The sequence below is a fragment of the Diuraphis noxia genome, unplaced genomic scaffold (assembly GCF_037042655.1).
Source record: "Diuraphis noxia isolate RWA-SAM2 unplaced genomic scaffold, SU_Dnox_SAM2 contig0003, whole genome shotgun sequence".
NCBI classification, from domain to species: domain Eukaryota; kingdom Metazoa; phylum Arthropoda; class Insecta; order Hemiptera; family Aphididae; genus Diuraphis; species Diuraphis noxia.
In genome coordinates this window covers 79,468,804-79,496,614 of record NW_028301713.1, presented here as the reverse complement: position 1 = coordinate 79,496,614, position 27,811 = coordinate 79,468,804, and the positions used below count along the sequence as shown (strand labels likewise).

The window sequence follows — 27,811 nt, the reverse complement described above, 5'->3', positions numbered from 1 at the left end:
AAAAAACTAAAATGACAAAATGCATAGCATAAGCACTCTTAGTTTTTTTTATTGAAATTTCGCCTATGGGAACCACAACAGCTTTAATAAAATGTCTCAGTATTTTTAAAGACTATTTACTAAAATAAAAAATGTACTGTTGCTTCGGACACAGTTGCAATCGTCGGGTAAAAAAAAGGTTATATTTTTGTGAGAATTTAAATGCAATAATAAATAAAATTTACTCAAAATGTGTAAGCAAGCATATTATGCAAAACTTTCGTTGGAAAATAGAGAGGACAAAATATCTCCAATAGACTTAAATAGGTAATGGTTTAAGTAGTATAATGTTAATAATTGAGAAGTTGTAGACAGATAAGACACGTGCGACATACATAACTATTTGGTAGATACCTTTAGGCTATAATATTATGTTTAGAGGTCGATAAGTTGATTAAAAGAAAACTGTTATTATAATGAGTTTGTTCACACATTTACATTCATATAGATTATCAACCGTATATAGGTTTATTGGTAGGTATACAATACAGTATTATATTATTTAATATTATTAATAATTCAAAATGATTTTATACATTTTTATGGTTGTTAAGACATAATCCCAAAGTTCTTGGATGATATCATATTATATCCGGTGAATGATAACATTAACCAACATTTAATAATATCCACGGCGGGTAATGTTAACAGTTGGATAATGTTGTATTATCCAGCTAATGTCGACTTTATCCAAATATTAACATTATTTGTAACATATATATAATATAATCATTGGGTAGGTACCTACACTAGGTAGTTAATTTGTGCACTCAAACCACCGGGACTGTAAATATTAGTTCAAAAATTGCCAAATAGTGTAGAAAATGATATACCTATAGTGAACCTTAATATTCATTGTTTAGAAGTATACCAATAACGATGTGATTGACCTTTTTACGTTAGTAAATCAGAATAATTTTCTACTATATAGTATAACTTGGCTTTCACAAAATGCCAAATACATTTATGTGACTTGAACTCGTTTTCGACTAGTTTTATGAACTTTGCATCGTGTCGACGGGATATCGTAATAATCAGGTGTGGATATGAATACCACCATCAAAAGTCATCGACACCTTGGGGATATAGTTAAAGTAATAATAAAATGACGAATCGGTGACGGTAACGACCACTAGTATAAGGTTACACTGGAATACCAATGTTAGGAGATCGGAATCCGATTCACTTTCACGGTGAAAAAAATTTCTCCGAGACAATATGTCAACGAGATTACGGTGAACCTGAAAACGCGATCCGTCGTAAAATTGCGATAATTATATCTTTGTGTCCTTGGCGGGAAAGCTGCAGATAGTGTACGAAAGCCGTACTCGCCGGCAGATATTATAGGTATACAATAATACGAATATCGATGATTTCGTATTCTACGGCTTGGTTTGGAAATGAGAAGATGCATGGAGAGAGGAGAAGAAAGAAGAAAAAAGTGAGATGGGTATATTTATATGCATAGAGAGAAAAAGTAAGAGAGCGAGAGAGAGAAGATGATGTTCACGATATTGGAGGGGTAAAGTGAGTGGTACCCAGGAACTTATAAATATTGGTTGGCCGGTGACCCAAATATCATTCGTACATATCCGTCGTGACCTTGGTCGTGTGTGCCGGGCATGTCATCTTCTTAACCGTCCAGTAGTATTATAGTATAGTTGTAGTTTATTCCGTACCTATTAGTCAGTGCCCGTCTATCGCGCGAAGTTTAAGTTCAACACCTTCACGCGTTTTGTCAGTCGTCGGTTATGGCCGGATGCTGAACGTTATTAAACTATAATTTATTGGAATTTACATAACGCAATCAATTTAAATTTAAAGTAAGTACATCAAGAATTATTACTATAAAATTATTCATCATATATTACAATTCGTTGTAAATAATATCTGATAGAAATCAAAGGAGACCCGAAGCGAAATATATAGCTATATTATATATTATATATTTTTATTCTTAAATCAGACTGATAAAGATGTCGGTTTTATGATTCTTAACTGGGCATGAACATTTAAAAATCAATATTGAGCTTAAAAATGATTTAATAGCCCATTATTAAGCAATTGAATTTTGTTGATGAAATTAATACATTTTTCATGTAACTCGCCTTTATGGTTTTATTTTTAAGATATTAAGAAGCTCAAAATGCTTTATTCAGCATTTATAAATACTTGCAGGTATTAAAACCAGGCCCATAGTTTGATATTTTTCGCCTTTATTAGTTTTGTCACCTTTAATAACTTTGAATTTGGATGCCGCTCTAAATAAACGCATAACTTGAATAGAATAATGCATGAGTATATCGTAAAGTTGTTTTTTGAACTTCTCTGCAACAGTTTTCAACAAAAACATTAAAAACTATGAACAAATAATGTAAACAAATACTTAATTATTTGATAAATGTTGACTATATTATATAATTAAAGTCAGTTAGTTAAGGTTACTATAATGACTCATTCAAACAATAATTGTTCCTTTTTAAAAATAATTACACAGTACATAAATTTACCTGTTATAGGTATAAAATATGATTTTTCAACTTTTTGATGAATAACAATAAATTTACGGTTTTAGGTAAATGTATACCATTAGGTTAAATACGAACTAAATAAAATCATAATTTAACAGTATAGTATTAAGTTAGGTATAAATTTAGATCGATCGTTAAAGATCCTTTTAATTTATTAATCTAAAATGATTTATAAATATAAGCTAGACGTGTGTTGTATATCTGATTGTGATTATTTGATAGGTGATAAACTCTTAATTCGTTATCGTATGCTTACTTATTCGCTTAGCGCATCATAATAATAATATATCCTGGTTTGTTCTACTGACCAAGTGAACATATTGAATTCAAAATTATACAGTTCTTTCGCACTTTCTAATTGTGTTTGTTTCTTAAAATAAAGCTCTTAACACGCAAAAGATACTTCGCGTGAATTTTCCTGATAGAAGAATGACCTCTTAAGAGTTACGAAAACTGAATACTAATGATGATTTTGTTCTTTTGTACCGAATACACAAGTTGAAGTCGTCCGATTTGACAGTTGATAAATTCTTCGTATCATTTTGTGTAACATTTTTTTAAATATGTGGATATCTGTAAATATTTTAGCATCACACTCTGTATAACTGTAGTTTTTATGATCAACATAATTGTTTTATTATGAGAAATGACACTGTTTTTTTTATAGGGAATCATATTTTGTTCTTTCCAACTAGGTTAAGAGATTAATAGGTACTTACTAAGTAGTAGGTAAATACATTAGTACAGTTTATTAAATAATATGATTACATATTTTACAGTATAACATGTAGACGAGATGTGTCAAATTAGATATAATTAATAACTTTTATTTCAATCAACATTACATTTTTTATTTTTATCTATATAGTTTACTGACACTTGTGCTACATATGTAATACAACATTTTTAATTGTAATTTTTTAATACTGAGAATAAAATCTTTAAAAACTAATGTAAATTTTATAAAAAAAAATTCAAAACCGTTAATTTGTAAATCTAGTTTTTAAAACAACGTTGAATGTAAAACATATATTTAAGTCATGCAATTTATTTTTTAAAATTTTTTTTAAACCTCATTATTTTTCTTATTTAAAGATGATCTAGCGGTACAAAAACATTTTAATTCAAAAAGTATAAACTATTTTTAAATATTTTATAAGTAGATTTTAGTAAATACTTGTTAAAATCTACATTTTTAAAAAATGTTATTGCTTTTAAAATAAACGAGTTACTTCAAAAAGTATTGACTTTTTAAAAAATTATAAAAAAGCACTTGACTTTGATAAGAGTTTTTACAAAATACTTTTCGTCAAATAATTTCTAATAATCAGATTTGCAAATTGCAAATTTTAATTTTCAATATTTAAGAATAAAAATAAAAATAAATTTATATTATAAATTTAACGCAAACGCCAATAAATTAGATATAAAAAAAAATGGAAATATTGATCAGAACAAAAGTTATATAAATCGTTAGGTCTTCATGTCCTCCCAGTATATATTAGTTTGTTGGTATAGGACATAGGTACGTACACACCGCAAACGACGTATGCGATGTGCCCATTCAACATTCAACACATGTGATATATTATTACATCAAAGATTTACGTGCATACTCCTACGTAAATGCAGGTATAATATAAATATTATGTATGGCCGTATGGGTAATAGATATCTATTAAATAGCGACTCACCGGGACACCAGCTACCAGTGACCGTCAATTATCATCTTATTATATTACCTAAACGGCAAACAACATAATATACACAAAAACACCTAACCACCTTGTCTGATATTATTTAATTATGATTAAACTGATTTCATGTGGGGTTTTATCGAGATTCCACTGTTTTAATACTAATTCTACTAAACATGTTTTGCTAATGTTGACATAAATCAGCCGGTTATCAATTCCGTGTTTATTATTGTGGGTTGTGGCACACTTTTTATTGACACATCACCATTTAATATTTAAAAGAGTCAAAGTAAAAACATACACTTTATTATAAAATTTGCAAATTTTGTAGAAAACTAATGACAATTTCAAAATTAATTTTTTCTTGGCATAACATAAAACGCACACAAGATTATAATGTCGTAAATTTCGAGTACATTTAAAAATTTAATAGTAGTATTAAAATATGAGAACTGAGAACATATTGGAAAATTTAAGACTATAATCGATAAGACTGATGCTATTTTATATCCGAAAGTTCCAATGTACGTGTAAGACATTATTTTTTAATAAACTTATATAGGTAGATATTAAATTATTAAGATTAATTTGAAATGAATCCGCTGCAATACACCGAACATATACGTGATAATTTATATTACAGTTTTAGAATTATTTAAATGTTCAGTAATTTTGTTAGTATAAATAGTATGATACTTAGATAATAATTTGTTTTTAGTTTTATTAAATAGAATACGAAATTTAATACATTTTAGCTATTGCTTTTAAGTAGGCATTACGTGTCGTTAATTTATGTGAAATATATTTATTAGTATCGAGTATTAGGTATAATGTCTTAATATATTATAGTATTAGTGAGATATCAACTAGTGATTGAAGGTGCTATTTAAATATTTTATATAAAATATGTTTTCGACCCATAAAGATGAAGTAAGGGGGTACAATTTATATGAAATGAACTTACATTTTATATTGTATCGCATTATATTTAATGCTATATAACTGATCTATTTATATTTATTCGTATTTATTTTAATTAATAAATATATATATATATATATATATATATATATATATATATTGTGTCTTTCTTAATCGCTTGCCAAAACGATTCAAAAAGATCATCGTATAGTTTCACGTTAACGGAATTCAATACAATATATACACACAAACATGCATGCATATACGTGTTTTTCTATATGCTCCAGTGGTTCCGATTAGTTAGCGAAAGCAGTCTATAGACTTTCTTGTGTATGCGTGTGTTGAACAGATAAACCGGATAATAATAATATAAGTCTCTAACCGAACGACGTCTTGCGCAGTAATTATATTAAACCACTTTCTTTCCGGTCGCACCCGAAATACAGACAAACACTGTACTTCGCGTATATCTATAATACTCACAATTTCACTGTAAAACGTCGTCACCGTAGTCCGGTCAAACCACCAGGAGACCAATACCTTTCCGATCGAGTTCTCTGTTCGTTAATCATATTACCTATAAATAATATGTTGCAATCTGAGATTGAGGCTTTCACTTAGAAGTCTGAACAGCATCATCATAGCCAATAAATCTGAAACGAAACTCATCTCTCCATACTTGACGTTATACTCCCCTTCGCGGTTAGCTGTCTATTGATGGTGAGAGCGAATGCGTAATCCAGTCAAAACGTCGTCATCGGTGGGTGCTATAGCACACGGTAACCACTATATTTAAAATATTTTAAGGTATCAATTCTAAGTGATTTCCGTTTTTAATGCGATCCTTGATTGATCTGATGGTGCAGACCAAAAGTGTTCGCAAGGAGGTACTTAAACTTTTTATCGAAGTAGCTCTTCAAAGAATCCGCTTATAGGTAGTTTTTAATGCTATATTTTCAAAAGATTTTTTTGTTCACCAGACTAGGTCTCAGAGACAGATACCGGATTCAAACTAGTAAATATTTCATTTGGAAACAAAAACTTTTCATTTTATAGAACTTGCTAAAAATTAAGAAATGATTCCTTAGAAATTCCAATACTGTAAAAAAAAAAATAGTAATAACTATATTGTATATATTATGATATTAATGTACATGCTATTAAATATAGTAGATGTATCTTTCTTGATAATTCGCTGTAGTTGTTCTTCGACGACAGACTATTAGTGAGGATTTGATTTGAATAAATAGTTTATTAAAATGAATTTGAACTTTTGTAATATAAAAACTTTAGTTGACAATCCGAAGAAAAGGGTAGATACATTATCAATCGTCTACAAATTCCAGATTAAAATCCCAGTTTGTAATATGATTAAAAATAAAATAATCCAGAAAACATTCTTAAAATATAACAGTTATATATTGATAATTGATCGTCCTTCTCATAATTATTCACCGCTGTTTCAGGATCTTAACCTTGTTTCATTGGTTGATCGTAAACATATTACTGCTAACCTAATTTTTTTGATTAAATTATTTGATTGGCAAATTGAATCGCCTCACTTACTTTCTTAAATTCCTTTTAAAGTCATTGTATGTTGGTTTACCAGTCAATATAACATTGTTCTTTTTAACTTTGTTATACTTTTTTAACTAATTATAATTTAAATGAATCACTACAGCATTGTATGCAAGTTTAATTTTACACTTTATTTTTGATATGATGTTAATAAATAATAATTTAATATGTTAACTAAATGTAAAAATTGTGTCGTTTGACATTATGCCTTATGTTCGTATAATATTAATATATTAAAAATAAATTAAATTATGCATATTATATGTTTGTACTTGAAAAATTCCTGAGATAAAATTTTAATTCATGTCAAGAAAATAAATTAAAATTTGTTTATATTTTTCAGATGAAAGTAGTGCTAACTCTTTTAGCGCTCGTGACTGCTTTGGAGCTGGTGCTAGGCGTACCGATTTATGGTCCACCGCAACCATTGCCGATTTCGCACAAGTACAGATCTCCAAATGGTGCACCCATCCCCGCCAAGTATTCTCCTCATCCTAGTAGTCACTCAGGAAAAAACGAATTTTATACGAAATTTAATCCTCATTCACTACCACCGGGCTTACGCGGACCCGCACCACAACCACCACCGCCTTTTGCTAAATATCCTCATCTGCCACCACCCGGCAAACATCAACAGCAGTACCAACAACAAAACCAACACCAACAACAAAACCAACACCAACAACAACACCATCACCAACAACAACATCATTATCATCAACAACAACAGCAACAGCAGCAGCAACAACAACAACAACAGCAACATCAACAACAACTACAACACCCAACTAACAGCTTAAGACCGATAGGACCAGAGTTCCAATCGAAACCACACTTACTGCAAAATGGAGCTCCTCATAACTCTCCTCAACAAGGTCAAATTAATAGCGGACTTGAGCAGCGAGTACAAACAGTACCATCGCGGCCCACTCCTAAGATAACCAACGTCTGGACCGGACCAAAATTATCTGGATTACCCGATTTTCCGCCACGTTTCTCTTCTGCTTCCAATTCTATAGCACCAGCGACTACGGCTCCATTTATCGAAAACCCCAGGACACCTTACATAATCAATAGCGACGACGAGAGGGGTCCTATCAAAACTATACCGGCACCGAATCTAAATCCAGCAGACAAACCAGCCAACTTCGATGAACAATTGTACAGGGCGCAACACCAACAATCGTACGTTCAACCGTTGGACAATTCGATAACCGATGAGAAACTTTCGTACCAGGTATTAATAAGTATATAAAATCTTTAATGGATTTGAATAATTTATTAAAAATATTAATCGATACATTTACCTACTTAATAAATAGAATAAATTACTAAAGGTAGTATTATAGTACTATAAACATGATGGCTATATCTTATAGCAGCATATAGTAAATATTAATATGTATAATATAATATATAATACATCTCGAGAAGGCCACAAAAATTAAATTAAATTAAACTGCAAATCTAGACGTGATGGCGATAATGTATGCGGTCAGGTCACCATATAATTACAAGTTTTCTATTAGTTTAGAATGTATTCGATACTCGTTAAATATTGATGTAAAATAATGCAAAAACTGGTTATTGGTAGTTAATTATAGTTTAAAATGTTTAGACAATTGTCTTCAAAATACATTCGTGAAAATATTAATATTACTTTCTCTCAAAAGACAACATTACAAATTATGAGGAAATAATAACAATAAAATCAAAATTTAAGTCGAACGCATTTATAACATAGAATGTATAATGTCAGTTTCATTATAATAATATGGCATTAAATCAGAGAAAGGAAATAACGATTGTAAAATATTTAACAATCGGTAGATTCTTACGTACAACGTATAAGTGTATATATAGTATCTATAATTATATTTTTTATGTCACTTGTTGGCAGTCAGCAAATCATTCATAAGTGCATGCGAGACATGCACATAACATATTATTAGAAAATCAATATTATAATAACTGTTAAAAAAATGACCACTTTTTTTTATTCCATTATAGGTAAACTAAGCATTTCGCTGGAAATTTGGTTCAATTTTTATTATTACCATAATAATAAATCTATACTGGAAATCTATATTATCATAAAATAAAAGTTTCATGAAGCGTGCAGATGATAAGTAAAATTTAAAATTATAACTGGTGTTTAGATATAGCACAGGATTTTAAAATTATTAAAAAGTTAAATTTGGAGTAAAAATAAAAATAATGTTTAGCATGAAAAAAGTTCCACTAAATAATAGAGTGTAGTATAAATTAAATTGATTTTGATATTAAAAAGTTATTTTGTTTCCAGAATAAATAAAAAATTTGATCTTTGTTTATTGATTGTTGTAAAATGAAGTAGGTAAATATAGTTTATCCAATTGACCAAATGTTCTATTTAGTCAATTTATTCACGTTCGATTAATAAATTTTTAATTCGTTGAGATCATAGATCGATAAAGATATATTGAATAAAAAAATGTGTTGTTATCTAATCCAAACAAATAAATCAGTACGAGTGAGAGAAAACATTCATCGTTGCCAAAAAGAACACGATGAACATTTGTTAATCTCAGTAATTTGTACAGCGAGAAGGACAATATTATATATCATACTTAAGTTGAAAACATATATATTAACACTATTTATATTGCATCAGAAATTCAGAAGCGATACTCACAGCATACCGTGTTTTAGGTAACCGAAACCCCGAGCCAACCGTCGTATTTCGCCCAAAACTCGGGAACACCGTCATCGGTCAAAGTGCCATCCAACACAGACTCCAACACAATACCGGCCGTACCATTGGACATCGCTCTGCAACAGCACTTGAACAACCAACATCACCAACAGCTGTCAGCCGAGCATAATATCGGTTCCACGGATACGCTGACGCCTCAAGAACTGTACTCGCTTTTAAACGGTAACCAGGCCGCCGCCGCCGCCGCCGCGGTGGTACCGCAGACCACTTATATGGTACCGCAACCTGTCATGTACGCTGTACCACAACCACAGCCATTGGACCTGCAAGTCGGCCACCAACTCCAGTACCAGGCACAGCCAGTCCAACTACAGTACGCACAGCAGGCTGCAGCCACGGGTGTCCAGTTGCAGTACGCGCAACCGGCAGCCGCCGAACTGCAGTACTTGCAGCCGCAAACGGTCCAATACCAGCCACAAGCAGTCCAATATCAACCACAAGCAATCCAATATCAGGTTCAATCCGACCACTTGCAGCAGCCGTACCAGCAACAATCGGCCGAACAGTACAGCACGCAGACTTCGGCTGCGGAAATATCAGCGCAAAAACAACAACAGCAACAGGAACTTATACAACAGCAACAGGAGCAGCAACAGCAACAGCAGGAGCAGCAGCAGTATTCGCAGCAACAACAGGCCCAGTTGCAGCAACACGAGCAACTAAAACAACAGCAACAGGCAGAACAACAGCAGCAGCAACAACAGCAGCAAATAGAAAACGACGTTCAGTACCAGCAGGAACAAGATGACTACGAACCCAGGAACGGGGACAAGGGGTCGGTCGAACAGCCGCCTGCAGCTGTGTCGGATGCCGATGAACACGACCAGAGGAAGTTGCAGAGCATCCGGGACCAGTATTACTCGGCCGTACCCAACGAACAGACAGCTAGCGTACTGGCGCAGATCGCCCAGTCGGCGGCCAACAACGACGTGGCGGTGGCTGCAGATGAACCGGGTCAAGTGACGGATGCGGCAAAACCCGCGGAAAAGTCGCCAACCGATCAATCGGCGGTACATATGCACACTTCGGTTCAGATTCAACAGTCGGTGCCACTTTACGAGGGCACGTACGCATCGTCGAGGCGCACCAACCAAGAGTATGCGGACGAGGGCGGCGAGCCTGACGAGCTGATGGAAGGCAGCGAATCGGTGGCCGTCTCCGAGTCTTCGTCGTCCTCGGTCAACGGACACGCTCCCAATCAGTTCCCGTACAGTGCAGCCAAGATAAACGCATTCGCCTCCAACTAGTCCTGGATAAGTACAATTTTTGCCCATCCGGAAATCCGTATGACGAGACTTCGGTATATATGAACTAGCTCACATATAATTATTATCAAAGCTATTATTGTTTGTGAAGCGACACTAAAATATTGTTTTATAGTTAATATTTTTTATTTACTAATTTATTTTCCGATGACAGAACATCGATGTCTGTCTTCGTATCGGACCGCAATGAAATGTATTTATTTTCGTTTAGACTCTTATTGATCGAAACGGACGCCATCGACACTCAATATATTATGCGGCTTATATAGTGACAGACACGCTAAATTATTTATTTATACTTTTTTATACTTATTTTAGTTTATATAAATTATTATTATGCTATTTTTTTTAAGACTAAACTACATGAACGATTGCTCAAATTTGAAATTATGACCCACAGGCCATGGTCACGTGGCATTTTTCTGGGCGTTAACGGGCTGAATATTGTGTAGATCGACATGAACATAAGTCACATTGATACTTAAAGACTTAATAAGTTAAATTGGTGCAAAAAATAGTTACGCTAAACAATATAGGTACCGTTAGCCCCAACACAGATTCTAATACTAATTTCAATAGGTAATGATATTTACGTAAAAAAAATCCATGACATATTTATTGAAAAAAATTGAGTGAACTTGATATTTATGTAAATATAGAACATTAATTATGAGATTGAAATAAAAAATTCAAACAAATTTTATCAGAAGACATGTGAACATTTTGTAATAATTCGTAGAACTTATAATTAACATTCACAGTCAATATAGAGTGTACTGTGTATTTGTTAACTGATATTTGTCATGTAATAAAAATGAATATAGTATTATAATTTATAAATTTTTTTTTTTTTTTTTGTTACGTTACGTAGGATAATTATAATATATTTATAAGTAAATAATAAAAGAGTGTTCATAGTTCCGTAGATTTATATTTACTATTTCCTATTCCTACATAGGTACCTACTGCTTATAAACTACTGAAATTAATATTTCGTTTTAATAATAATAAATAGTAGTAATTTGTTTCGTCATAGAAGATTACAATAAAGTAGGTATATAAGATATACAATACCTATATGATACTTCCCCAGCGAGCCCCCCCCTCCCAAAAAAAAAGCAAAAGCTTGTACTTGGGATGAGTGAGTTCATAACAGCCAGTTAAAATATAGTATTATATTGTGTAAAAATAATAGAATTAAAATTTGAAAATTGAAACTTAATTTTCAGTAAAACATTATAAAGTTTTTTTTTTAAATTTAATTTACACTATTTAAATCTAAAGATGTGAATAATTAATTAATATGCATTTTGTTTTTAATCAGGTTATATCGATAGTTAATTGTCTACATAAATCTATCCCTACATTCACAGTATTAAACTTCCCAAAATGTTTGTAGTTTTATATAATTTAAAAATTTTAAACTACCTACTTAACGTTTTAAATCTTGTACTATAAGAATGATGTGGTTTAAAGTTTAAACTTCTAACATTGGTTTTAAATAAGTTTAGTAATACTTTCTTATGGCAAAGTAGGTAAGTACTTTTAAATTCATTGAACAAATTTATTGTATGATATAACCTTGGCTTGGATAAAATTATCTCTATGACTCTATTAATCCATGCATCGTAATCTGTAGATTTTTGATATGCGTGTATTGTAGGTTCCACCACAAATTTTTATACCATACCTAAATATCGGTTGTGAGCGAGTGAAAAATAGATAGTTCTTAATAATAAAGGACTCAGGGTTTGTTTTAGATTTTTAAAAACACTAAATAGTTTTCAAATGAATACAATTATATTATGCCATATGCGATAGATTTTATTCTAGTTAAACTCAACATTTTTACAACATATTCAACTAAGTTTTAACTATTTTAGACAATTTATTTTCACTTTTTGCTTTAACCAAAATAGTTTATCATTAGCTTATGGAATGATAGATCTATTAATTTTAAGATTTAATAAGCTATTGATATAAATAATAAATATAATTGGACCCAAGACTGTCCCTCGAGGAACTCCGTATTTTGTTGTTAGAGAATTACATACAATTTATGCTATTAATTTACTCGAGATCTATAAGTTAGGTATGAGATAAATACATTCTAAGTTTTTCCTCAGATACCATAGCATTCTAATTTATTAATCAAAACTTGATGATCAACTTATTGAATCAAAGGCTTTTTTTAAATCTAAAAAAATTAAAACTATTGTCTTGTAATTATTCGAATTAGTGTGTACCCAGTCAGAAAGATAAATTATAGCGTCTATTGTACCTATATCTTCCTGATCTAAAACAAAATTGGCTATCTAAAAAAAAAAATTATATTTAACAAGAAAATCTAGTAACTAGGTAATCCTTTAAACATATTTCAAATAATTTGGAAGTAGATAAGGTTAAAGAGATTGGTCTATAATTTCATTGTGGAAAATACCAGTACTAATTATTAAATTGAAAATAATGGCTAAATACTTTAACTACTAATAATGTGAAAAACTGAAATTACTTATAAATTATAAAATACTTTCAGTGAACGACGATTGAGGGCTCAAGCCCCTTTGGCGCTAAAATTACCTGCCTGTGGGGAAAGAAAGGGTGACCCTTTCAGGGTTATGGAGGAGAGAGCATACCTTTGGACAGATGGATAACTTAACAAGTACATTTAACCTAATTAATTAAAGTACCAAGTATAGGTTAGGTTAGTTTCTATGACTAATTCTATTTGTTTTTCATTTTTACAAGTATATATAGTTTTATAAAATAATTGTTGCATCAGTTATTGATGTTTAAAGGTTAGATTAGGTTAGGTTAAGGTTACATTTAGAAAATTTTAACTATAATTCAAATTTAAAAAATAATATAATTGTATTTTTTTTTATTTACAAGTTATAACCTTATTTGTTAGGTTAGGTTATAAATTTGTAATTATATTTTTAAAATTAATGCTACATAAGTCTTAACACTCTTAACTATTTATTTATTTATTTATTCGCATGGCTACTCTTAACTATGAATTGTCATAATACTATAATAGTCATTATTCGGCTTTGATAGTTAGAACAAAAATATATAATAAAACAAAGATATCTAATATAATGCCAATATTTGTGATAAACACTAATGAATATTTATACCGAATGTTAGATAGTTAGTAACCTAAATAATATTTAAATTTAAAACTAATATTGACAATAATTTTCAAATATATCACTTTGCATAAATAAATAATTGCATATACAAAAATAAATTCAGTCATGGCATATTAAAAAATAAAAAATAAAATAATAATAATAATATCAAGCTAATATTAAACTATACTTTTTTGGATAAATGAGTTTCTCTATGACTTAAAACTTCTTTAATACCAGAAAAATATTTTCCACATGTAGTGCACTCATACATTTTGTTTTCCTTTTTTTTAGGTTGATGTACAGAATTATTATGTTTATCCATAGCTTCTTTAGTTGGTAAAACAACATGGCAAATGCCACACTCAATTTCAATCATATGCTCCAGATCAATATGTTTGTTTTTTGCAGCGTATGTTGTAAATATACGATCACAATGATTACAGCTAAATGAATTTGAAGGACTTGTATAATGTACAACTAAATGATCTTCCATTTTGTCCAAGGTATCAAAATAAGCATTGCAGGTGACACATTGAAACTCTAATGGAGTTTCATTATGATGGCAATTGGTATGACGATCAAGACTTTGTTTGTTCGAAAATCTTTTCTCACAATATTTACAGATATGGGTAACATTATGATGCATTGAAATGTGTCGCTTAAGCAATCCTGAAGTTTTGTAATGAGTTGGACATTCTGAACACTTAAAACTACCTATATCTAAATGAAAGCGAGCTCGATGACTAACTAGGAACATCATAGATTCTGCTTCAAAATTACATTCACCGCAAATAAATACAACTTTTCCATTTTTAACAATAACCAATGGTTTTTCATTGTCCATTTCATTTTCATTCTTTATTTTTTTTGATTTATGTTTTTGACTTTCAAATAAAGAATTATCTAAGCTACGTTTTAAATTAACTGATGTACTTTTCTTTTGCTAAAACAAATAAAATAAGCTATAAGCAAACAATTATCCATGATTTAAAAATATTTTTATACATACATCGTTAGTTTTTGAACCTTGATAGTTGTTCGAATTTCCATTCAGTTTTTTAGTAATAATATCCGACTCATTGTTATCATTATTTATGATTTCTTTAATAGTACTTGTATTCTCGTCAATGTGCACAGTATTTTTGCTATTTGTATCAATTGTAACATTGACCGGTTCAATCGTTAGTTCATCACCATCCACTATGTTATATAAGCAACTATCAAATAGATCAGCTGAAGAATCTTGTTCTTCTAAGTCTAATTTGTAAGTAATCTAATAAAATGCAAAAAAGTTAATGAGCACATTCATGTATAGAATAATAATAACACTTACATTTAATGGATCATCTGATACTTGAATATAAGTAAAATGTATGTCTTTGTGGACGTTCCTTGATAATTCCAGATCACAAGCTATTGCTTTACTTTTAAAGTTGTAGATAAAATCTAAGTTTTCAGCACAAGTTGTACAAATATTTTGAGGAAAATTATCACCCACTTTCACCTGAAAAGTCATAAATTGTATTTGATTTTGATTTTAATATTAATTTTAACCTTAACAGATATCTAAAATAATGTAAGTACACTAAAAAATAATCAGACACCAACTCATTTGGACTGTTATCTTTATTGATTTGCTTACACCTATACTCTGTCTCAAAATAGAATACCCCAGTTCTACGAATTTTGTCCTCTGCTACCGGTCACTATAATTCCAATGTACTAGATGTGCCCGTATCCAGATGAAAAAAGATTGCCACATGTCTGTTTAAGAATATTATGATAATATAGAATATAGAATTGAATTTATTGATTCAAGTACACACCAGGATCTAAATATAAGTAAAGTATATACTGGTAAATTATAACCTTTTCACTGCTACACTATTTATTATACTATTTATTTTTGTATTTAAGGCATTAAATTAACAAATAACTTAATTACTCATTGCATATTCCATCATTACATTAATTAATTTGACACAACAATGATATATATAATGTAGATGCCTACTGTTCAGAGTATTATTATATTTTAGGTACAACTGGTATAAGAAATGAAAATTTAAATGTTTGAGTACAAAACTAAACCAATTTTAAAGAGGTATATTGTGAACAACACACTAAACGAAAACTAAAAATTATTCAAGTATAATATTATTTTGTTTTTAAACCTTGTTATTAATAAAAAATCAATAGGTATGATAGATTGATAGAATTTATACTGCATTCCAATTTTGTAATTTTAATAGTAGGTTTGAGTTGGATAAATAGACAAAAATACTAAATAAACGACAAAACATACGATTAATGAAGTACAGTATTGAATTTTTTCGACAATTGATGTATTTTTTTCCAAATGCTGCCCTATATGAACTGTAACATTTGTAGAGCTGAAACATAGACGGCAGTCATCCAATCTTTCTTTCATTTTATCTATTACATCTTCGCGTTCTTCCATATCAGAAGATAATTAAAAATAAAGCAAACAATTTACAAAAGAAAAGAAGAATAAAAATATTTTAAATGAAAAAAAAATAACCGGGACAATCACAAAATAAGATACTGTGTTTACTGTTTAAACTTTAATTAACTCGAATACTCGATAATCAGGATAATATAATGTGCAATAGATATACAACTTGATAATGGACAATTACAATGTGACCAACTACTGTACTCAACCACTACGGTACGTTAATTTTAGGATTTTATGAAATACTTTAGCATTTGGCGGGATTTTTGAAATACATAATTAATAATTATGTTGTTGAGGCATATTGGCTTTAGGGATTCCCACTACTCAGTGACGGAATTTGTGGTGAGTTGTGCGCTAAAGCCTAAATGGTGTATAAATAAGGAAATTTAAAAACTACTCAAAGCTACATATTTCTGTGTACATTTTGAGCACTCATTGTAAGTAATTGTCCTAAAACCTAATCAGATATTCCTGCGATAAGACTATGACTTATGAATTATAAGTCTTGACAATGTGATTGCGGTAATAATATTGTATTAAATTATATATATGATGTTTATATTTCGAATGAAGAAATGAACTTACAGATTTTACAATGATGCGTGTGGTTTTTTTTGTGTCAAAGCACAATGTAAACGTATTGACTTACCTTTACAGGGTGTCCCAAAGAGATCTGACATTCTGACAAATGAAATAACTTTTGTTCTAATTAATATTTTTTTTTAATTTCTTTTAAATATAATCCATAGACACTTGCGCTACATTTTTTATTTTTTATTTTTTAATAATGAAAATAAAAAACTTAAAATTTGATAAATTTTTTTTTCGAAATATTCAATATAGCCAATTTGTAAATTTGATTTTCAGAAAAATTTATATGGTAAAAACACTTATTTAAGTCAAAAGGCTGATATTATATAATTTTTTTAAATATCAATATTTTCGTTAGGTAAATTATAGTAATTTATAGATTATACATCACATATTATTAAAATAAATACAATAAAAAAAATAATTAGATTTTAACATGCACTTATTTAAAAATATTCTTTTGAAATATTTTTAAAAAACTTTATTATTATTTGAAATTATAAGGTTTCTAACATAAACTAGATCGTAATTTACTTAACGAAAATATTGATATTTTAATTTTTTTTTAAAAATCAGCCATTTGACTTAAATAAATGTTTTTACCATATACATTTTTCTAAAAATCAGATTTACAAATTGGCTATATTGAATATTTCGAAAACATTTTTATCAATTTTTAAGTTTTTTATTTTCAGTATTAAAAAAAAATAAAAAATATAAAATGTATTCTAAAAATGTAACGCTAGTGTCTATGAATTATATTTAAAAGGCTTTTTTTTTTAAATATTGATTAGCCAAAAGTTATTTCATTAGTCAGAATGTCAGATCTCTGTGGGGCACGCTGTATACACCGTATACACCAGGGATGGCCAACGAGATGAGACTCGCGAGCCACCAAATATATTAATAAATACGGAAGAGCCAAAATGTAACAAAAAAAGGTCACATTATTATATAATTGTTGTATATATATTATGATATTGTAAATAAGATAAGATAAGCCAGATAAGGTATCGTAACGGATGATCATTTAACTGAATTGTTAAGGACTGCGTTAACAACATATAGTCCTGATTTTAAAAAGCTTACAACCAAAATATACACGCAACAAATAAGAAAATAGTAAATAAAGAAAAATGATATCAAGAACACTTTATTTTTACAAATTATTTCTATACACTGTAATTTAATAAAATACCTATTACACTTTTTCAAATACATAAATTAATGTTTTCAAATTTTTTGTAAAAATGTTACGATAAGATGCGAGCCGCTAAAGTCTATGACGCGATTTGGCCACCCCTGGTATATAATATAAGAAATTAGTCACCATAAGACTTTTTTTTTATATCATTCGTGCATTTTTGCTGTATCGAAGAAGATTAGTGCAGTCAGTTGGCCAATAAATGCCTGTACTTCACCATAACGGCCGTTGACACAGCCAGTGATACTTGGCTTTTTGAGCAATACTTAATCAGCTCTTTGGTTGTGTTTAATTAGTTAAATATTTAATTTTATAACAAAATTTTAGTGCGTTATTATAAGTTCAAAAAGTAATCATATCAATTTGAACTTGTACAAATTTATACATTTGAAGATTTCACTGAAGACGCATGCAGCAAGTGAATGTAAGGAGAATATATTACGACGATATTCATGAACAGACTTCTTTATTATCTTATAAGTACAATAATTTGTTTTTACAATTTATAATCATTATTATTAAGTACAATTTTGGTCATACAGCAAACTTAAGGGACCACAAACATCTTAATTATGTATATAATATACAGTTTAATAAACAGTATAATTTTATAATATAGTCATATTCATATATCATCTTTTTATTAAAAGAAATTTTAAGATATTCTAAAATGTTTCTTTGGTAAGTAAGTATATAACATAATAACTGATCGAGTTTCTAATACAGATTAAATAAATTACTTAATACAATTGTTTGAAGTCATGAAACGTCTATAAATTATAGTATGAGAATAATTATAATACATTTCAATTGATTTAAGAAAAATAATACAAAAATAACAAATAAATGTATAATAAAGATAATGTATTACATATTTTTGTAAACATTTTTAATAAATAGAAAACGTCTAAAGATTTAAAAATTTAAAAATGTAAGTACAAAATCACTTAAGTGCATTGATTAGTGCGTTGAAGCATCACTTATTGACTAGGGTGTGTTCGATTTATGTTTAAAAAAAGTACTCGAATAGGATACATTATATTATTTTTTTATATGTATAAATAATAATAATAATAATAATAAAAATAATAAAAAAAATAATGATAATAATAATATATAAATACAAATTCATACAGACATTGCACATATTTCGTCTCATAGACGAGTAAAATTTGTTTTGGATTTTATAGATAATAAGTTGCACATAAACATAATAATATGTTAACCTAATTGTTTTGGTTATTACAATTTTTTCATTAATAATTATATTTGAATAAAATTAAAATTAGACTAGAATTTGATTAAAAACAACGTTAAAAAAAGATCAATTGTTTCGAGAGAGCGTTAAATATGAGCTTTATTCGTTATCCTTGTTCAAATAAAAATAAAAGTAGTGGAGGTACATAATATTTAGGTAGTCTTAAAAAATTAATTAAGTAAACAACAGAGAACCACTGATATACAAATTTAAATATAGGTATCTAATTAAAAGTATACAAATCCAATATCTATTGGCTAGTCACGAAAAATGTTCAGATAGAGAGTGATTATTAAATTAAATATAGTTACATTTAAAATTGTATGTACATCAAATATATAACATTTTATAACATTAAAACTCATGAGTCATGATAAACAAACCACGATTTGATCGATTAATATAATATTATAAGTAAACTATTTTATGTATAGGAGATATACATAAGATTTGGATTCTTTACAAAATATAACAACACTATAAATATATCTTTGGTTTTCTATCAAAAAAAAATAAAAATAAAAATGCAGCAAATAAGTGGAAAATATATTTAGAGTTGGTAAACTAACGTATTACAATATTAATAGGTCGTGTCTATAGTTTATAATCTAAAATCGTGCCTACCTATGCATGCAGTACACAACTCAATATTTAAACATTTAGATTAAAACACTGTATAGATATAGGGTTCTGACATAAATTATTTAAGTCACATGTATACATAAGCAATATATTATTATGTATGTGTAGATATACGTATACAACGTTTAAAAACAAAATAGGTAATAGAAATTGTCGGTAATCGTTAATCGGTAATTTTGATGATTTTCACGATATCTGTCTATAGTTCTGTACACGCACTATCAACGCGCTTGAAAAATAAAAATAAGAACCAATTTTCGTTGAACTCTCCGTAATATCGTACGATGAGTATCAATAGGTATCTACTCTGCAGGGTGAGTATCGTTGTCGTGACGACATACACAGACACATACCTACCAACTATAGTACCTACACCTGCTATGCCTTAATTAATACAAATCGTTTTTGTGCATAATATCCTACGTAATAATTTTCGGACATAAGTGCGTTGTATTATTTATAACGGTAATAATATTGCATCGTTATAATTATTTTTTGATGATGGCTGGGCCGTGGCGCGGACGTTCTCTCTCCGTGTGGTCTCCTCTAACTTATGCCGATGTACGGCGACGTCACTGCGCCCGGGTTGTTGGCCTGGCACGGCGATGACGCGCTGCCCAGCGGCGACGAGGCACTGGCGCAGGCCGCCGAGTTCGCCCTCGTGGCCGCCACCGGCGATCTGGCTGCCATGCTGGCGCTGCTGCCCGTCTCGTTGCCGCAGATCTCGTGCGCGTTGTTATTGTGGCCGTTGCTGTTGTTGTAATAGTAACGGTGATCTGTAACATACAACAAAACAACGGTGTTATAGCATAAGTTATCATGATATGGGTCGCTTTGGACATAGCACCGATATTGTATCGCTATGATATTATAATTTAGGTGATGCGTTTTAACGAAATCGTGGCCAAAATGTCAGACGACCGACCAGAAATCCGGTCATAAAATAGGTATAGGTTTGTTAAAAAGGGAGACTATAATATATAGAATTATTACTCTGTGAGTGAAACGGATACCTCCGTCTTACAAGCATACACTGCCATCGCTCCCCGCATTAATTCTTTGTGGTTATATATCATGGTTAATATTGGTTTCGCAGCCTTAGTAGATTGTATGACATACTGAAGGAAAGTAGTATACTCGTGTTCTGTCAGCAGAACCATTATTTAGCATTCTGCAGATGATTAAAGTTTTATTATTTGTCAGAAATAATATTTGAAATATTTTCAGTTTACTATATGCATAATGAAAATGTTAAGGAACTTTTTAATAAATCCTGCATGAAATTCAATTATTCTAAAAAAAATTCGCAATAGGACGTTATCTACATTTGCATTAATCTAATATCAGCTGCAATAAGTAAACTATGGAAAGCTGCTGATTTTGAAGAAGTATATACCTGCAGCGTTTGCGTATGATGGATACGAATGTTTCGTCATTGCATTCCCTCAATAATATATATTTACTTAGGTACATATCTTATGTTTAGTTAAGAACTAAAAACATTAAGGCTCTCGTCGTGTATGTTATCATGCCTTAATACATAATAATATTTTTGATAAATTAAAAAACTAAAACCTATTATTTCGATCAACATCGGTAACCTCTTTCGATTTAATAATATTACCTGCATACCGTTTCTCCCGTTACAACCGAACTTATAAGCATAACAATATTATATAATTTCAAATCAGTTTAACTTAACCGAACCTATAGCTAGTTTAGGGAAAATACTAACAAATTATATTAGCTGGAAAGTATAGTATAGTACACATGTGATGTATCCATATAATATTATGATTTAAATAGTTTAGATTGTTAAAATAGAATGAGCGCATGAAGCATTATGTATAGTGGGTGTGTTATATATACTACGATCAGGATGACGGGTTCCGGTCGTCAGAACGCCGACCACGCTTAAATCTGCTGCAGCTCTGCGACACGATACGAATTAAATGGTAGTTTTTGACTATTTTTTAATTTCAACACTCCTTCATGTACCCCCCCCCCCCCCCCCCCCGATGCGATGATTTCTTCCCTAGTTCGTAAAATAGAATAATTGGCGATCCACCATGCGGGACTATAAGGTGGACATCAGGGGACATTTCAACGCCCAGAGTATAATATAAGGATTTACTTCGTGTGATTATTTCATAATATATAGTGCATGGCCGTGACCGACGGACTCGCGTAGATCAAAACTCACGCGAAATACCTACTGAGAAGACCGCTGGTGCCTGTGGGGTTGTAACTGTAGCCGGCATATGGGGACGACGCGTACTGGTTGTATGGCGAGCTCGTGTACGACGCGTATTCGGTGCCGGCGCCTGAAACAAAACGAGAAAAAAAACGCTGTTATATATAATAGGTACGTCAAATGCGCATATCATCGTCATCTTTTGAACTCGCGGGCCACTTGAATGCGTCCCGACAAGCAATCGATAGGTGTACCATCATCGATTCAAGCGACATCATCACCAGTTGCGGCCACCGCACGATCACGCGGGTAACACATGATCGGGCAGCGCGTCGATCACCGTCCGCGGTGGCCGTCCACAGTGATATCATAATGATATTATATAATATTAATGTTGGCACGCGCGACTTACCTGTCGTGGCGTAGTGCGTGGTGAAACCGGGTAACATGGTGGGCGCCGAGGCCGCGTACACCGTACCGTTGTTCTGGTTGTTGTTGGCCGGTTGCAACACGGTCAGGCTCGACGGGTCGGGCGATCCGGCGGGCGTGACGTCAGCCGCTGACAGCGACAGTGAGACGCCGCCGGACTGCTGAGGTCCGGCACCGCCGCCACTGCCGCCGTTACTAAACCCACCGGGGGCGGTACCGCTATCTACTCGAGACAAACCATCACAACAAGCGTAAATAAAACGAAAAAACAAAATGCCATGCGACCGAAAAGCCGCGCGGACCGGTCAATGTCCGGTAGGAAGTGGATTCTGATTTTTTTTTTTACATTAATTGAACGGCGGTGGGGGGAGGGGTCGTTTCCGGGAAGCGAGTTTTCATAAAAATTATGCTTCAAACGGATTGTTGTTTTGTATAATGGGATAACTATACGAGGTAGGTACTCATAATATGTTTGCATTTAATTTCCGTTAATAACAACGATTGTTATTATTATGTATATACGATAAAACTAATTTAATTAGGTGCCGATATTATATAGGTAGAGGGAGATAGTGCAAAGGAACACTTTACCGAATGGCCATGGACTGCGGGGGAGAGGGGGTGGCAATAATAAACGTGTATTTTGAGGGTGGCTATATATGTAGGGTAACAAGATCCTAAATACATATATAGCACTGCAGTTAATATTTATTTGCCGGTATATGCGACCATATTATAATACACTGCAGCAGTATATCGTGATAAAATATAATGCAGTGAAACCTCCTTTAACGGACACCTCTCAACAGCGGACACCTCCAAATAGCGGACGACGTAACCTAAGCCACCGAGAGTGTCCGGTATATTTAGAGGTTTCGCTGTGATATGCACTATAAGTACACTGGCGGCACTATCAGCGAAATAAATTTTGACCGGCCCTGCACGGGAAAAACACGGCGGAACGTATAATATAATATTATTCTAAACGTTAAAAAGTAAAAAAAAAAACGACGCGGTTATTGGTCATGCCGCTGTGGAAGACTCACCTGTGTGGTATTGTACGGGCGACAGATGGGTATGATCTAAAACGGTGTTGGGACTCATCTTTTGGATCTCTTGCATCGTTAATGGGGCAAGGGGAGTGACTCCGCCGACTGGACGAAAAACAAAAACAAACAAAAAAAAAAACACAATAACAAAACACTCTACGTATAAAATTGCATAACACTCTATAAAATCCGACTACTGTTCTATCATAATATTATACAGGGTGATTCATCAAGCATGCCGCTCATCCCTTTTTTTACATCCTCAATAATGCAGATTTTCAAATATGTTTGTACTATAGGACTTGGAGTGTCCCGTGGATACATGATAACTTGTATATTATTCCAACGAGAATCTCCCCTTTGCAATCGTAAATTACGTTGCGGATATTTTTCTGGAAATGTCGATGTATAATAAAATTTAAAATCGAAATTGAGTAGTTAGTTTTTTTTTTTTAGTTATTTAACCTCATCTGCTGTTGTAAGTATATAACAGGTTCACGATCATGAGTTTGAAAGATATGAGGAATATGCGGTGACTTGAGCATTTTAATAATTAATATTTAAGTATATAATATTCATAGGTACATCAACATTTATAATTTTATTTGTAAAAAAATGGTAATCACTCGTTCGGATTTTGAATAGGTACATCTAAATTATTAGAAAAAAAAGTCTGCCTAATAATAATATACATGCATGGAAACAAAGGGGGGGGGGTTCTCATTTTTATAATATAATTTTGTACTGTCACATTACTTCCATACCTGAGTTAGTACAAACACCCTCAATAATTTTAAAACACTGAATATTGGAACATTTTTTTTAGAATTTTGATAAATTCATTATTGAACGAAAAAATGAGAGTGAGAATGTTTGGTCAATCATCCTGTGTGTACAATATTAAACTATGTGTACTCGAAATAATTATTAGTTGGCACAAAACTCGGCGGCTAATCATCATCATGCACACCAACTGTATTTGGTCACAATCATTACAACAATAATTATTATTATCATCACTCACCGAGCGAGGTGGGCACGGGCGGCGTGTAGACAGGCGTCGCATTCTGGGCCTGTTGCTGCGGCGGTTGGGCCTGCATGCTCTCGTACAGGTCAGCCGACAGCGGTGTCGCCGAGAACGCCGTCTGATTGGCGTCGTAGAACGGCGACGTGCCGCCACCGGACGTGACGCCCGCCGCGTTCAGTTCCGAGAACAATTTGTGTTCGTCTTTCAAACACCATTTGCCGGGCCAAAGCTGCAGAGAACACAAACAAACAGTGCGCCGTTTAGTGTGTTATTTTCGTGGACGAATATTTCTATATTATTTTATCATCGCGGACAGCTGCAGCTGCAGGCGGATACTATATTATGCAGGACAATAATGAGAAATCAAACGAGCGCTTACAGATACATTCGAATAGAGCGACGCGTCGCCGTTGTAGTGCACTTGAGATCGTTCCCTCTTGATTTGCTGCTGGTGGTCCGCGTGGCCGTTCAGGTCTCGGTTTTCGTCTACGGAAAATAATAAATTATTAACACCGAGGTTTTATATATAAACAAACCGCGCGTTTTGGGACCGCGTACAAAAACGTCTCGTTAAAGTTCGGCTCGCGATTGCGTAAATAAAAAAAAAACACAAAAACACAAAAACGCGACACACACACACACGCATATGTGTATATATGCATCCGGGTCCTGACCCTTTCGGAAAATAAAAACACCGACTACACTATATACTGCACACAAATATTCCCCCGAGGTCAAAGAGCAGATTGTGTTTCGCTGCTTATTACCCCGTTCCCGTTGGGAATATGCATTCAAAGCTTTAAATGTCAAACTAATATATTGAATTACGCGAGTGTTCCCCTCCCGCCGGAGCTTCCGAAAACACACGGGCCCGCGCGCGCTTAATGTTGTCAATTCGACATAAATCTGATTGCTCGCTTTGCGCTCCACGGTAATGGCTTTCCGCGAAATAATGATCGATTTCTATCGACTGCTTTTAAATTTGTCGGTGGTGGTGGGTGCCGTCGTATAGGAGGTACACGTCGTATTATTATAATTTTTTTTTTTTTTTATTTCAAGAACTAAGTAGAAAATGTTTTACAAGTTTTTGTACCTCGAAAAAAAAAAAGAAGGCCGTTAATCACGTTACTTGATTTGATCGAAATTATTTCCGTGTGAGTAATACACTTAGCGCAGCTAGGCCACAGACATACCGCATAAACATAATGTTAGCGTATACTTAATATTCTGAAAGGCCCACTGCGTAACTATTAATGATTATTAAATGTATTATTATATTTTGCTTGAAACTGCACTGCGCTTGCCATTTTTCTATGCGTATTGAGGTGTATATGATTAATAGGTTTCTTACGGACTAAGCGGATATGTAGTACAATATTCAAATAATAATGATAATTAGATAACATTATTGTTGATGACTTTTCCTCACTTATGAGTTTTAGTATAACTTAATGGGGGGAGGGGGTTGTATAATACTTGTATAGTATACAATGTTATTGTTATCCGCAGATAATCATGACCTGTTCCGGATAGTCAAAAATATGATTTTGCATACTGAAAATTGAGATTAAACATTCCATGGGAATTTCTTGTTTTGAAAAATTAAAATTCACACTTTATAACGATCGCTTGGACATTTGGAGATACTATAGCTGATACTATTGATTTTAATCAATTTGAAATGCCTGCTTGTAAATAATATAAACTTTTTTTTTGTTTTGTAACAATTGTTTTCGATATTATATATATATATATATAATACACTGTTTATATAACAATACAATATAGACAAAGACTTCGGATATATACAGACCGTGAAAGGGTTGACGAAGACAAAAGGGATTTTAAGTTTGTCAAAGTTTCTGGAAAGCATGTACGGGTGTATATATATATAAATATACGTGTATAAAAGGACCTTTTCAATATCGATGGCGTATCGCTGTACAAAGTGAGCCTAATGCGTCGAAAGGAAAGGAACGATACGAAAGAGAAAACCCTTTACACGGATACCCAGACAGGGTGAAAGGCTTTTCGTTCGGCTATTCAATTTGCTGTTTGCCTACACGTATCTTCTAAGGGAAAATAATTCTAGACGCTCGAGATGCCATTTGACAATAATATTCAACGCACGTTTTATACCCTAAAAATTGTTCCACAAATCTAAGTGGATTGAAACAAATACAATATTGTTGAGCACGATTTTCTTTTCCTTTTACGCCCGATGTTGTTTTAAAGCGTCTGCGCTGTGTAATTTGATTTCAGTGATATAATACAATATGTATAAATGTATCTATAATTGTTTTTGAAGTTTTACGGTATTTTATTATAAAGTTTGTTCAAATTCAAGAATAATACAGGTCATTGACATTAAGTGTCTTACAACAATCTAAAAATGTCAATGTTCCATTCATCCGTGATTTTCTTATAGTTCTTAATATTGAATTTAAATAAAAATGACATACCTAATTGTTTTGTTTTTTTAATTTTCACGTAGAAAATATATATATATTTTTATATAAATAATTATACAATTTATTAAAATTATTATTAAACTGACGACAATTTTTTTTATTCAAAAATGTGTGATATATAATACAGTTTATACACTATACTAATCACTAATCAGTCATTAAATACCCATTTTAAATGTTTTGCAGTAATAGAATCTTGTAATTAGTAAACTGATTTGTAATAGCATACATATTCTGAGACATTTTAAATCTTAAAAAAAAATGTTCTGTCTTTTGAATATTTTTGATTAAACATGTTTGGACTTTGGAATGTCGTACACAATGTTTTTAATTGAAATAGGTAGGTACTTATTGTGAAACTACAGAAATGTCAAAAACACACCGATGAAGTACCTATCAAATATCATTACTAACAAAACTGTATTGTAAATATTATATAAAACTGTAAAAACTACTAACACATAATCATTATGTAATTCCTAACTATAGGTAACTTAATTGTATATAACATTGTACACCTACCACAGGCTAATGACCTTGTTGT

The 27,811-nt window shown here is 31.6% G+C and overlaps 3 protein-coding genes across 7 annotated transcripts in view; 1 reads left to right on the top strand and 2 right to left on the bottom strand.

The window, feature by feature from the left end:
- Positions 1 to 1,616: 1,616 nt before the first annotated feature.
- On the top strand, positions 1,617 to 11,707 carry LOC107172186 (uncharacterized). The gene is made up of 3 exons (XM_089223109.1): positions 1,617 to 1,862; positions 7,110 to 8,003; positions 9,458 to 11,707. Exons 2-3 carry the CDS (start codon positions 7,110 to 7,112, stop codon positions 10,766 to 10,768), a joined length of 2,205 nt encoding a protein of 734 aa, XP_089079235.1. The 5' UTR covers positions 1,617 to 1,862; the 3' UTR covers positions 10,769 to 11,707.
- Positions 11,708 to 13,632: 1,925 nt separating this feature from the next.
- Positions 13,633 to 16,511, bottom strand: LOC107164642 (uncharacterized). The gene is made up of 4 exons (XM_015512536.2): positions 16,229 to 16,511; positions 15,257 to 15,427; positions 14,933 to 15,196; positions 13,633 to 14,866 (listed from the first exon to the last, which is right to left on the bottom strand). Exons 1-4 carry the CDS (start codon positions 16,382 to 16,384, stop codon positions 14,105 to 14,107), a joined length of 1,353 nt encoding a protein of 450 aa, XP_015368022.2. The 5' UTR covers positions 16,385 to 16,511; the 3' UTR covers positions 13,633 to 14,104.
- A 2,135-nt stretch (positions 16,512 to 18,646) lies between these two features.
- sv (paired box protein shaven) overlaps positions 18,647 to 27,811 on the bottom strand; it is a 75,844-nt gene continuing 66,679 nt past the window's right edge. For 2 of the 5 annotated variants that reach the window (XM_089223009.1, XM_089223010.1), the window contains 6 exons: positions 25,176 to 25,282; positions 24,794 to 25,025; positions 23,767 to 23,874; positions 22,704 to 22,943; positions 22,314 to 22,421; positions 18,647 to 20,873 (listed from right to left, as the gene is read on the bottom strand). In XM_089223009.1, coding sequence (XP_089079135.1) covers positions 20,644 to 20,873; positions 22,314 to 22,421; positions 22,704 to 22,943; positions 23,767 to 23,874; positions 24,794 to 25,025; positions 25,176 to 25,282 — 1,025 coding nt within the window. In that variant the 3' untranslated portion in view covers positions 18,647 to 20,643. Of the gene's footprint in view, positions 20,874 to 22,300; positions 22,422 to 22,703; positions 22,944 to 23,766; positions 23,875 to 24,793; positions 25,026 to 25,175; positions 25,283 to 27,811 lie in introns of all 5 variants that reach the window. The other 3 variants (XM_089223011.1, XM_089223012.1, XM_089223013.1) reach the window with 3 other exon arrangements.

Excerpts from the sequence above, each read along its gene's own strand:
- LOC107172186 (XM_089223109.1), top strand. The coding sequence starts at position 7,110 with ATGAAAGTAGTGCTAACTCTTTTAGCGCTCGTGACTGCTTTGGAGCTG. Across the intron at positions 8,004-9,457 it reads ATGAGAAACTTTCGTACCAG|GTAACCGAAACCCCGAGCCA; the intron begins GTATTAATAAGT and ends ACCGTGTTTTAG.
- LOC107164642 (XM_015512536.2), bottom strand. The coding sequence starts at position 16,384 with ATGGAAGAACGCGAAGATGTAATAGATAAAATGAAAGAAAGATTGGAT. Across the intron at positions 15,428-16,228 it reads AATACTGTACTTCATTAATC|GTGAAAGTGGGTGATAATTT; the intron begins GTATGTTTTGTC and ends ATGACTTTTCAG. Across the intron at positions 14,867-14,932 it reads AAGGTTCAAAAACTAACGAT|CAAAAGAAAAGTACATCAGT; the intron begins GTATGTATAAAA and ends TATTTGTTTTAG.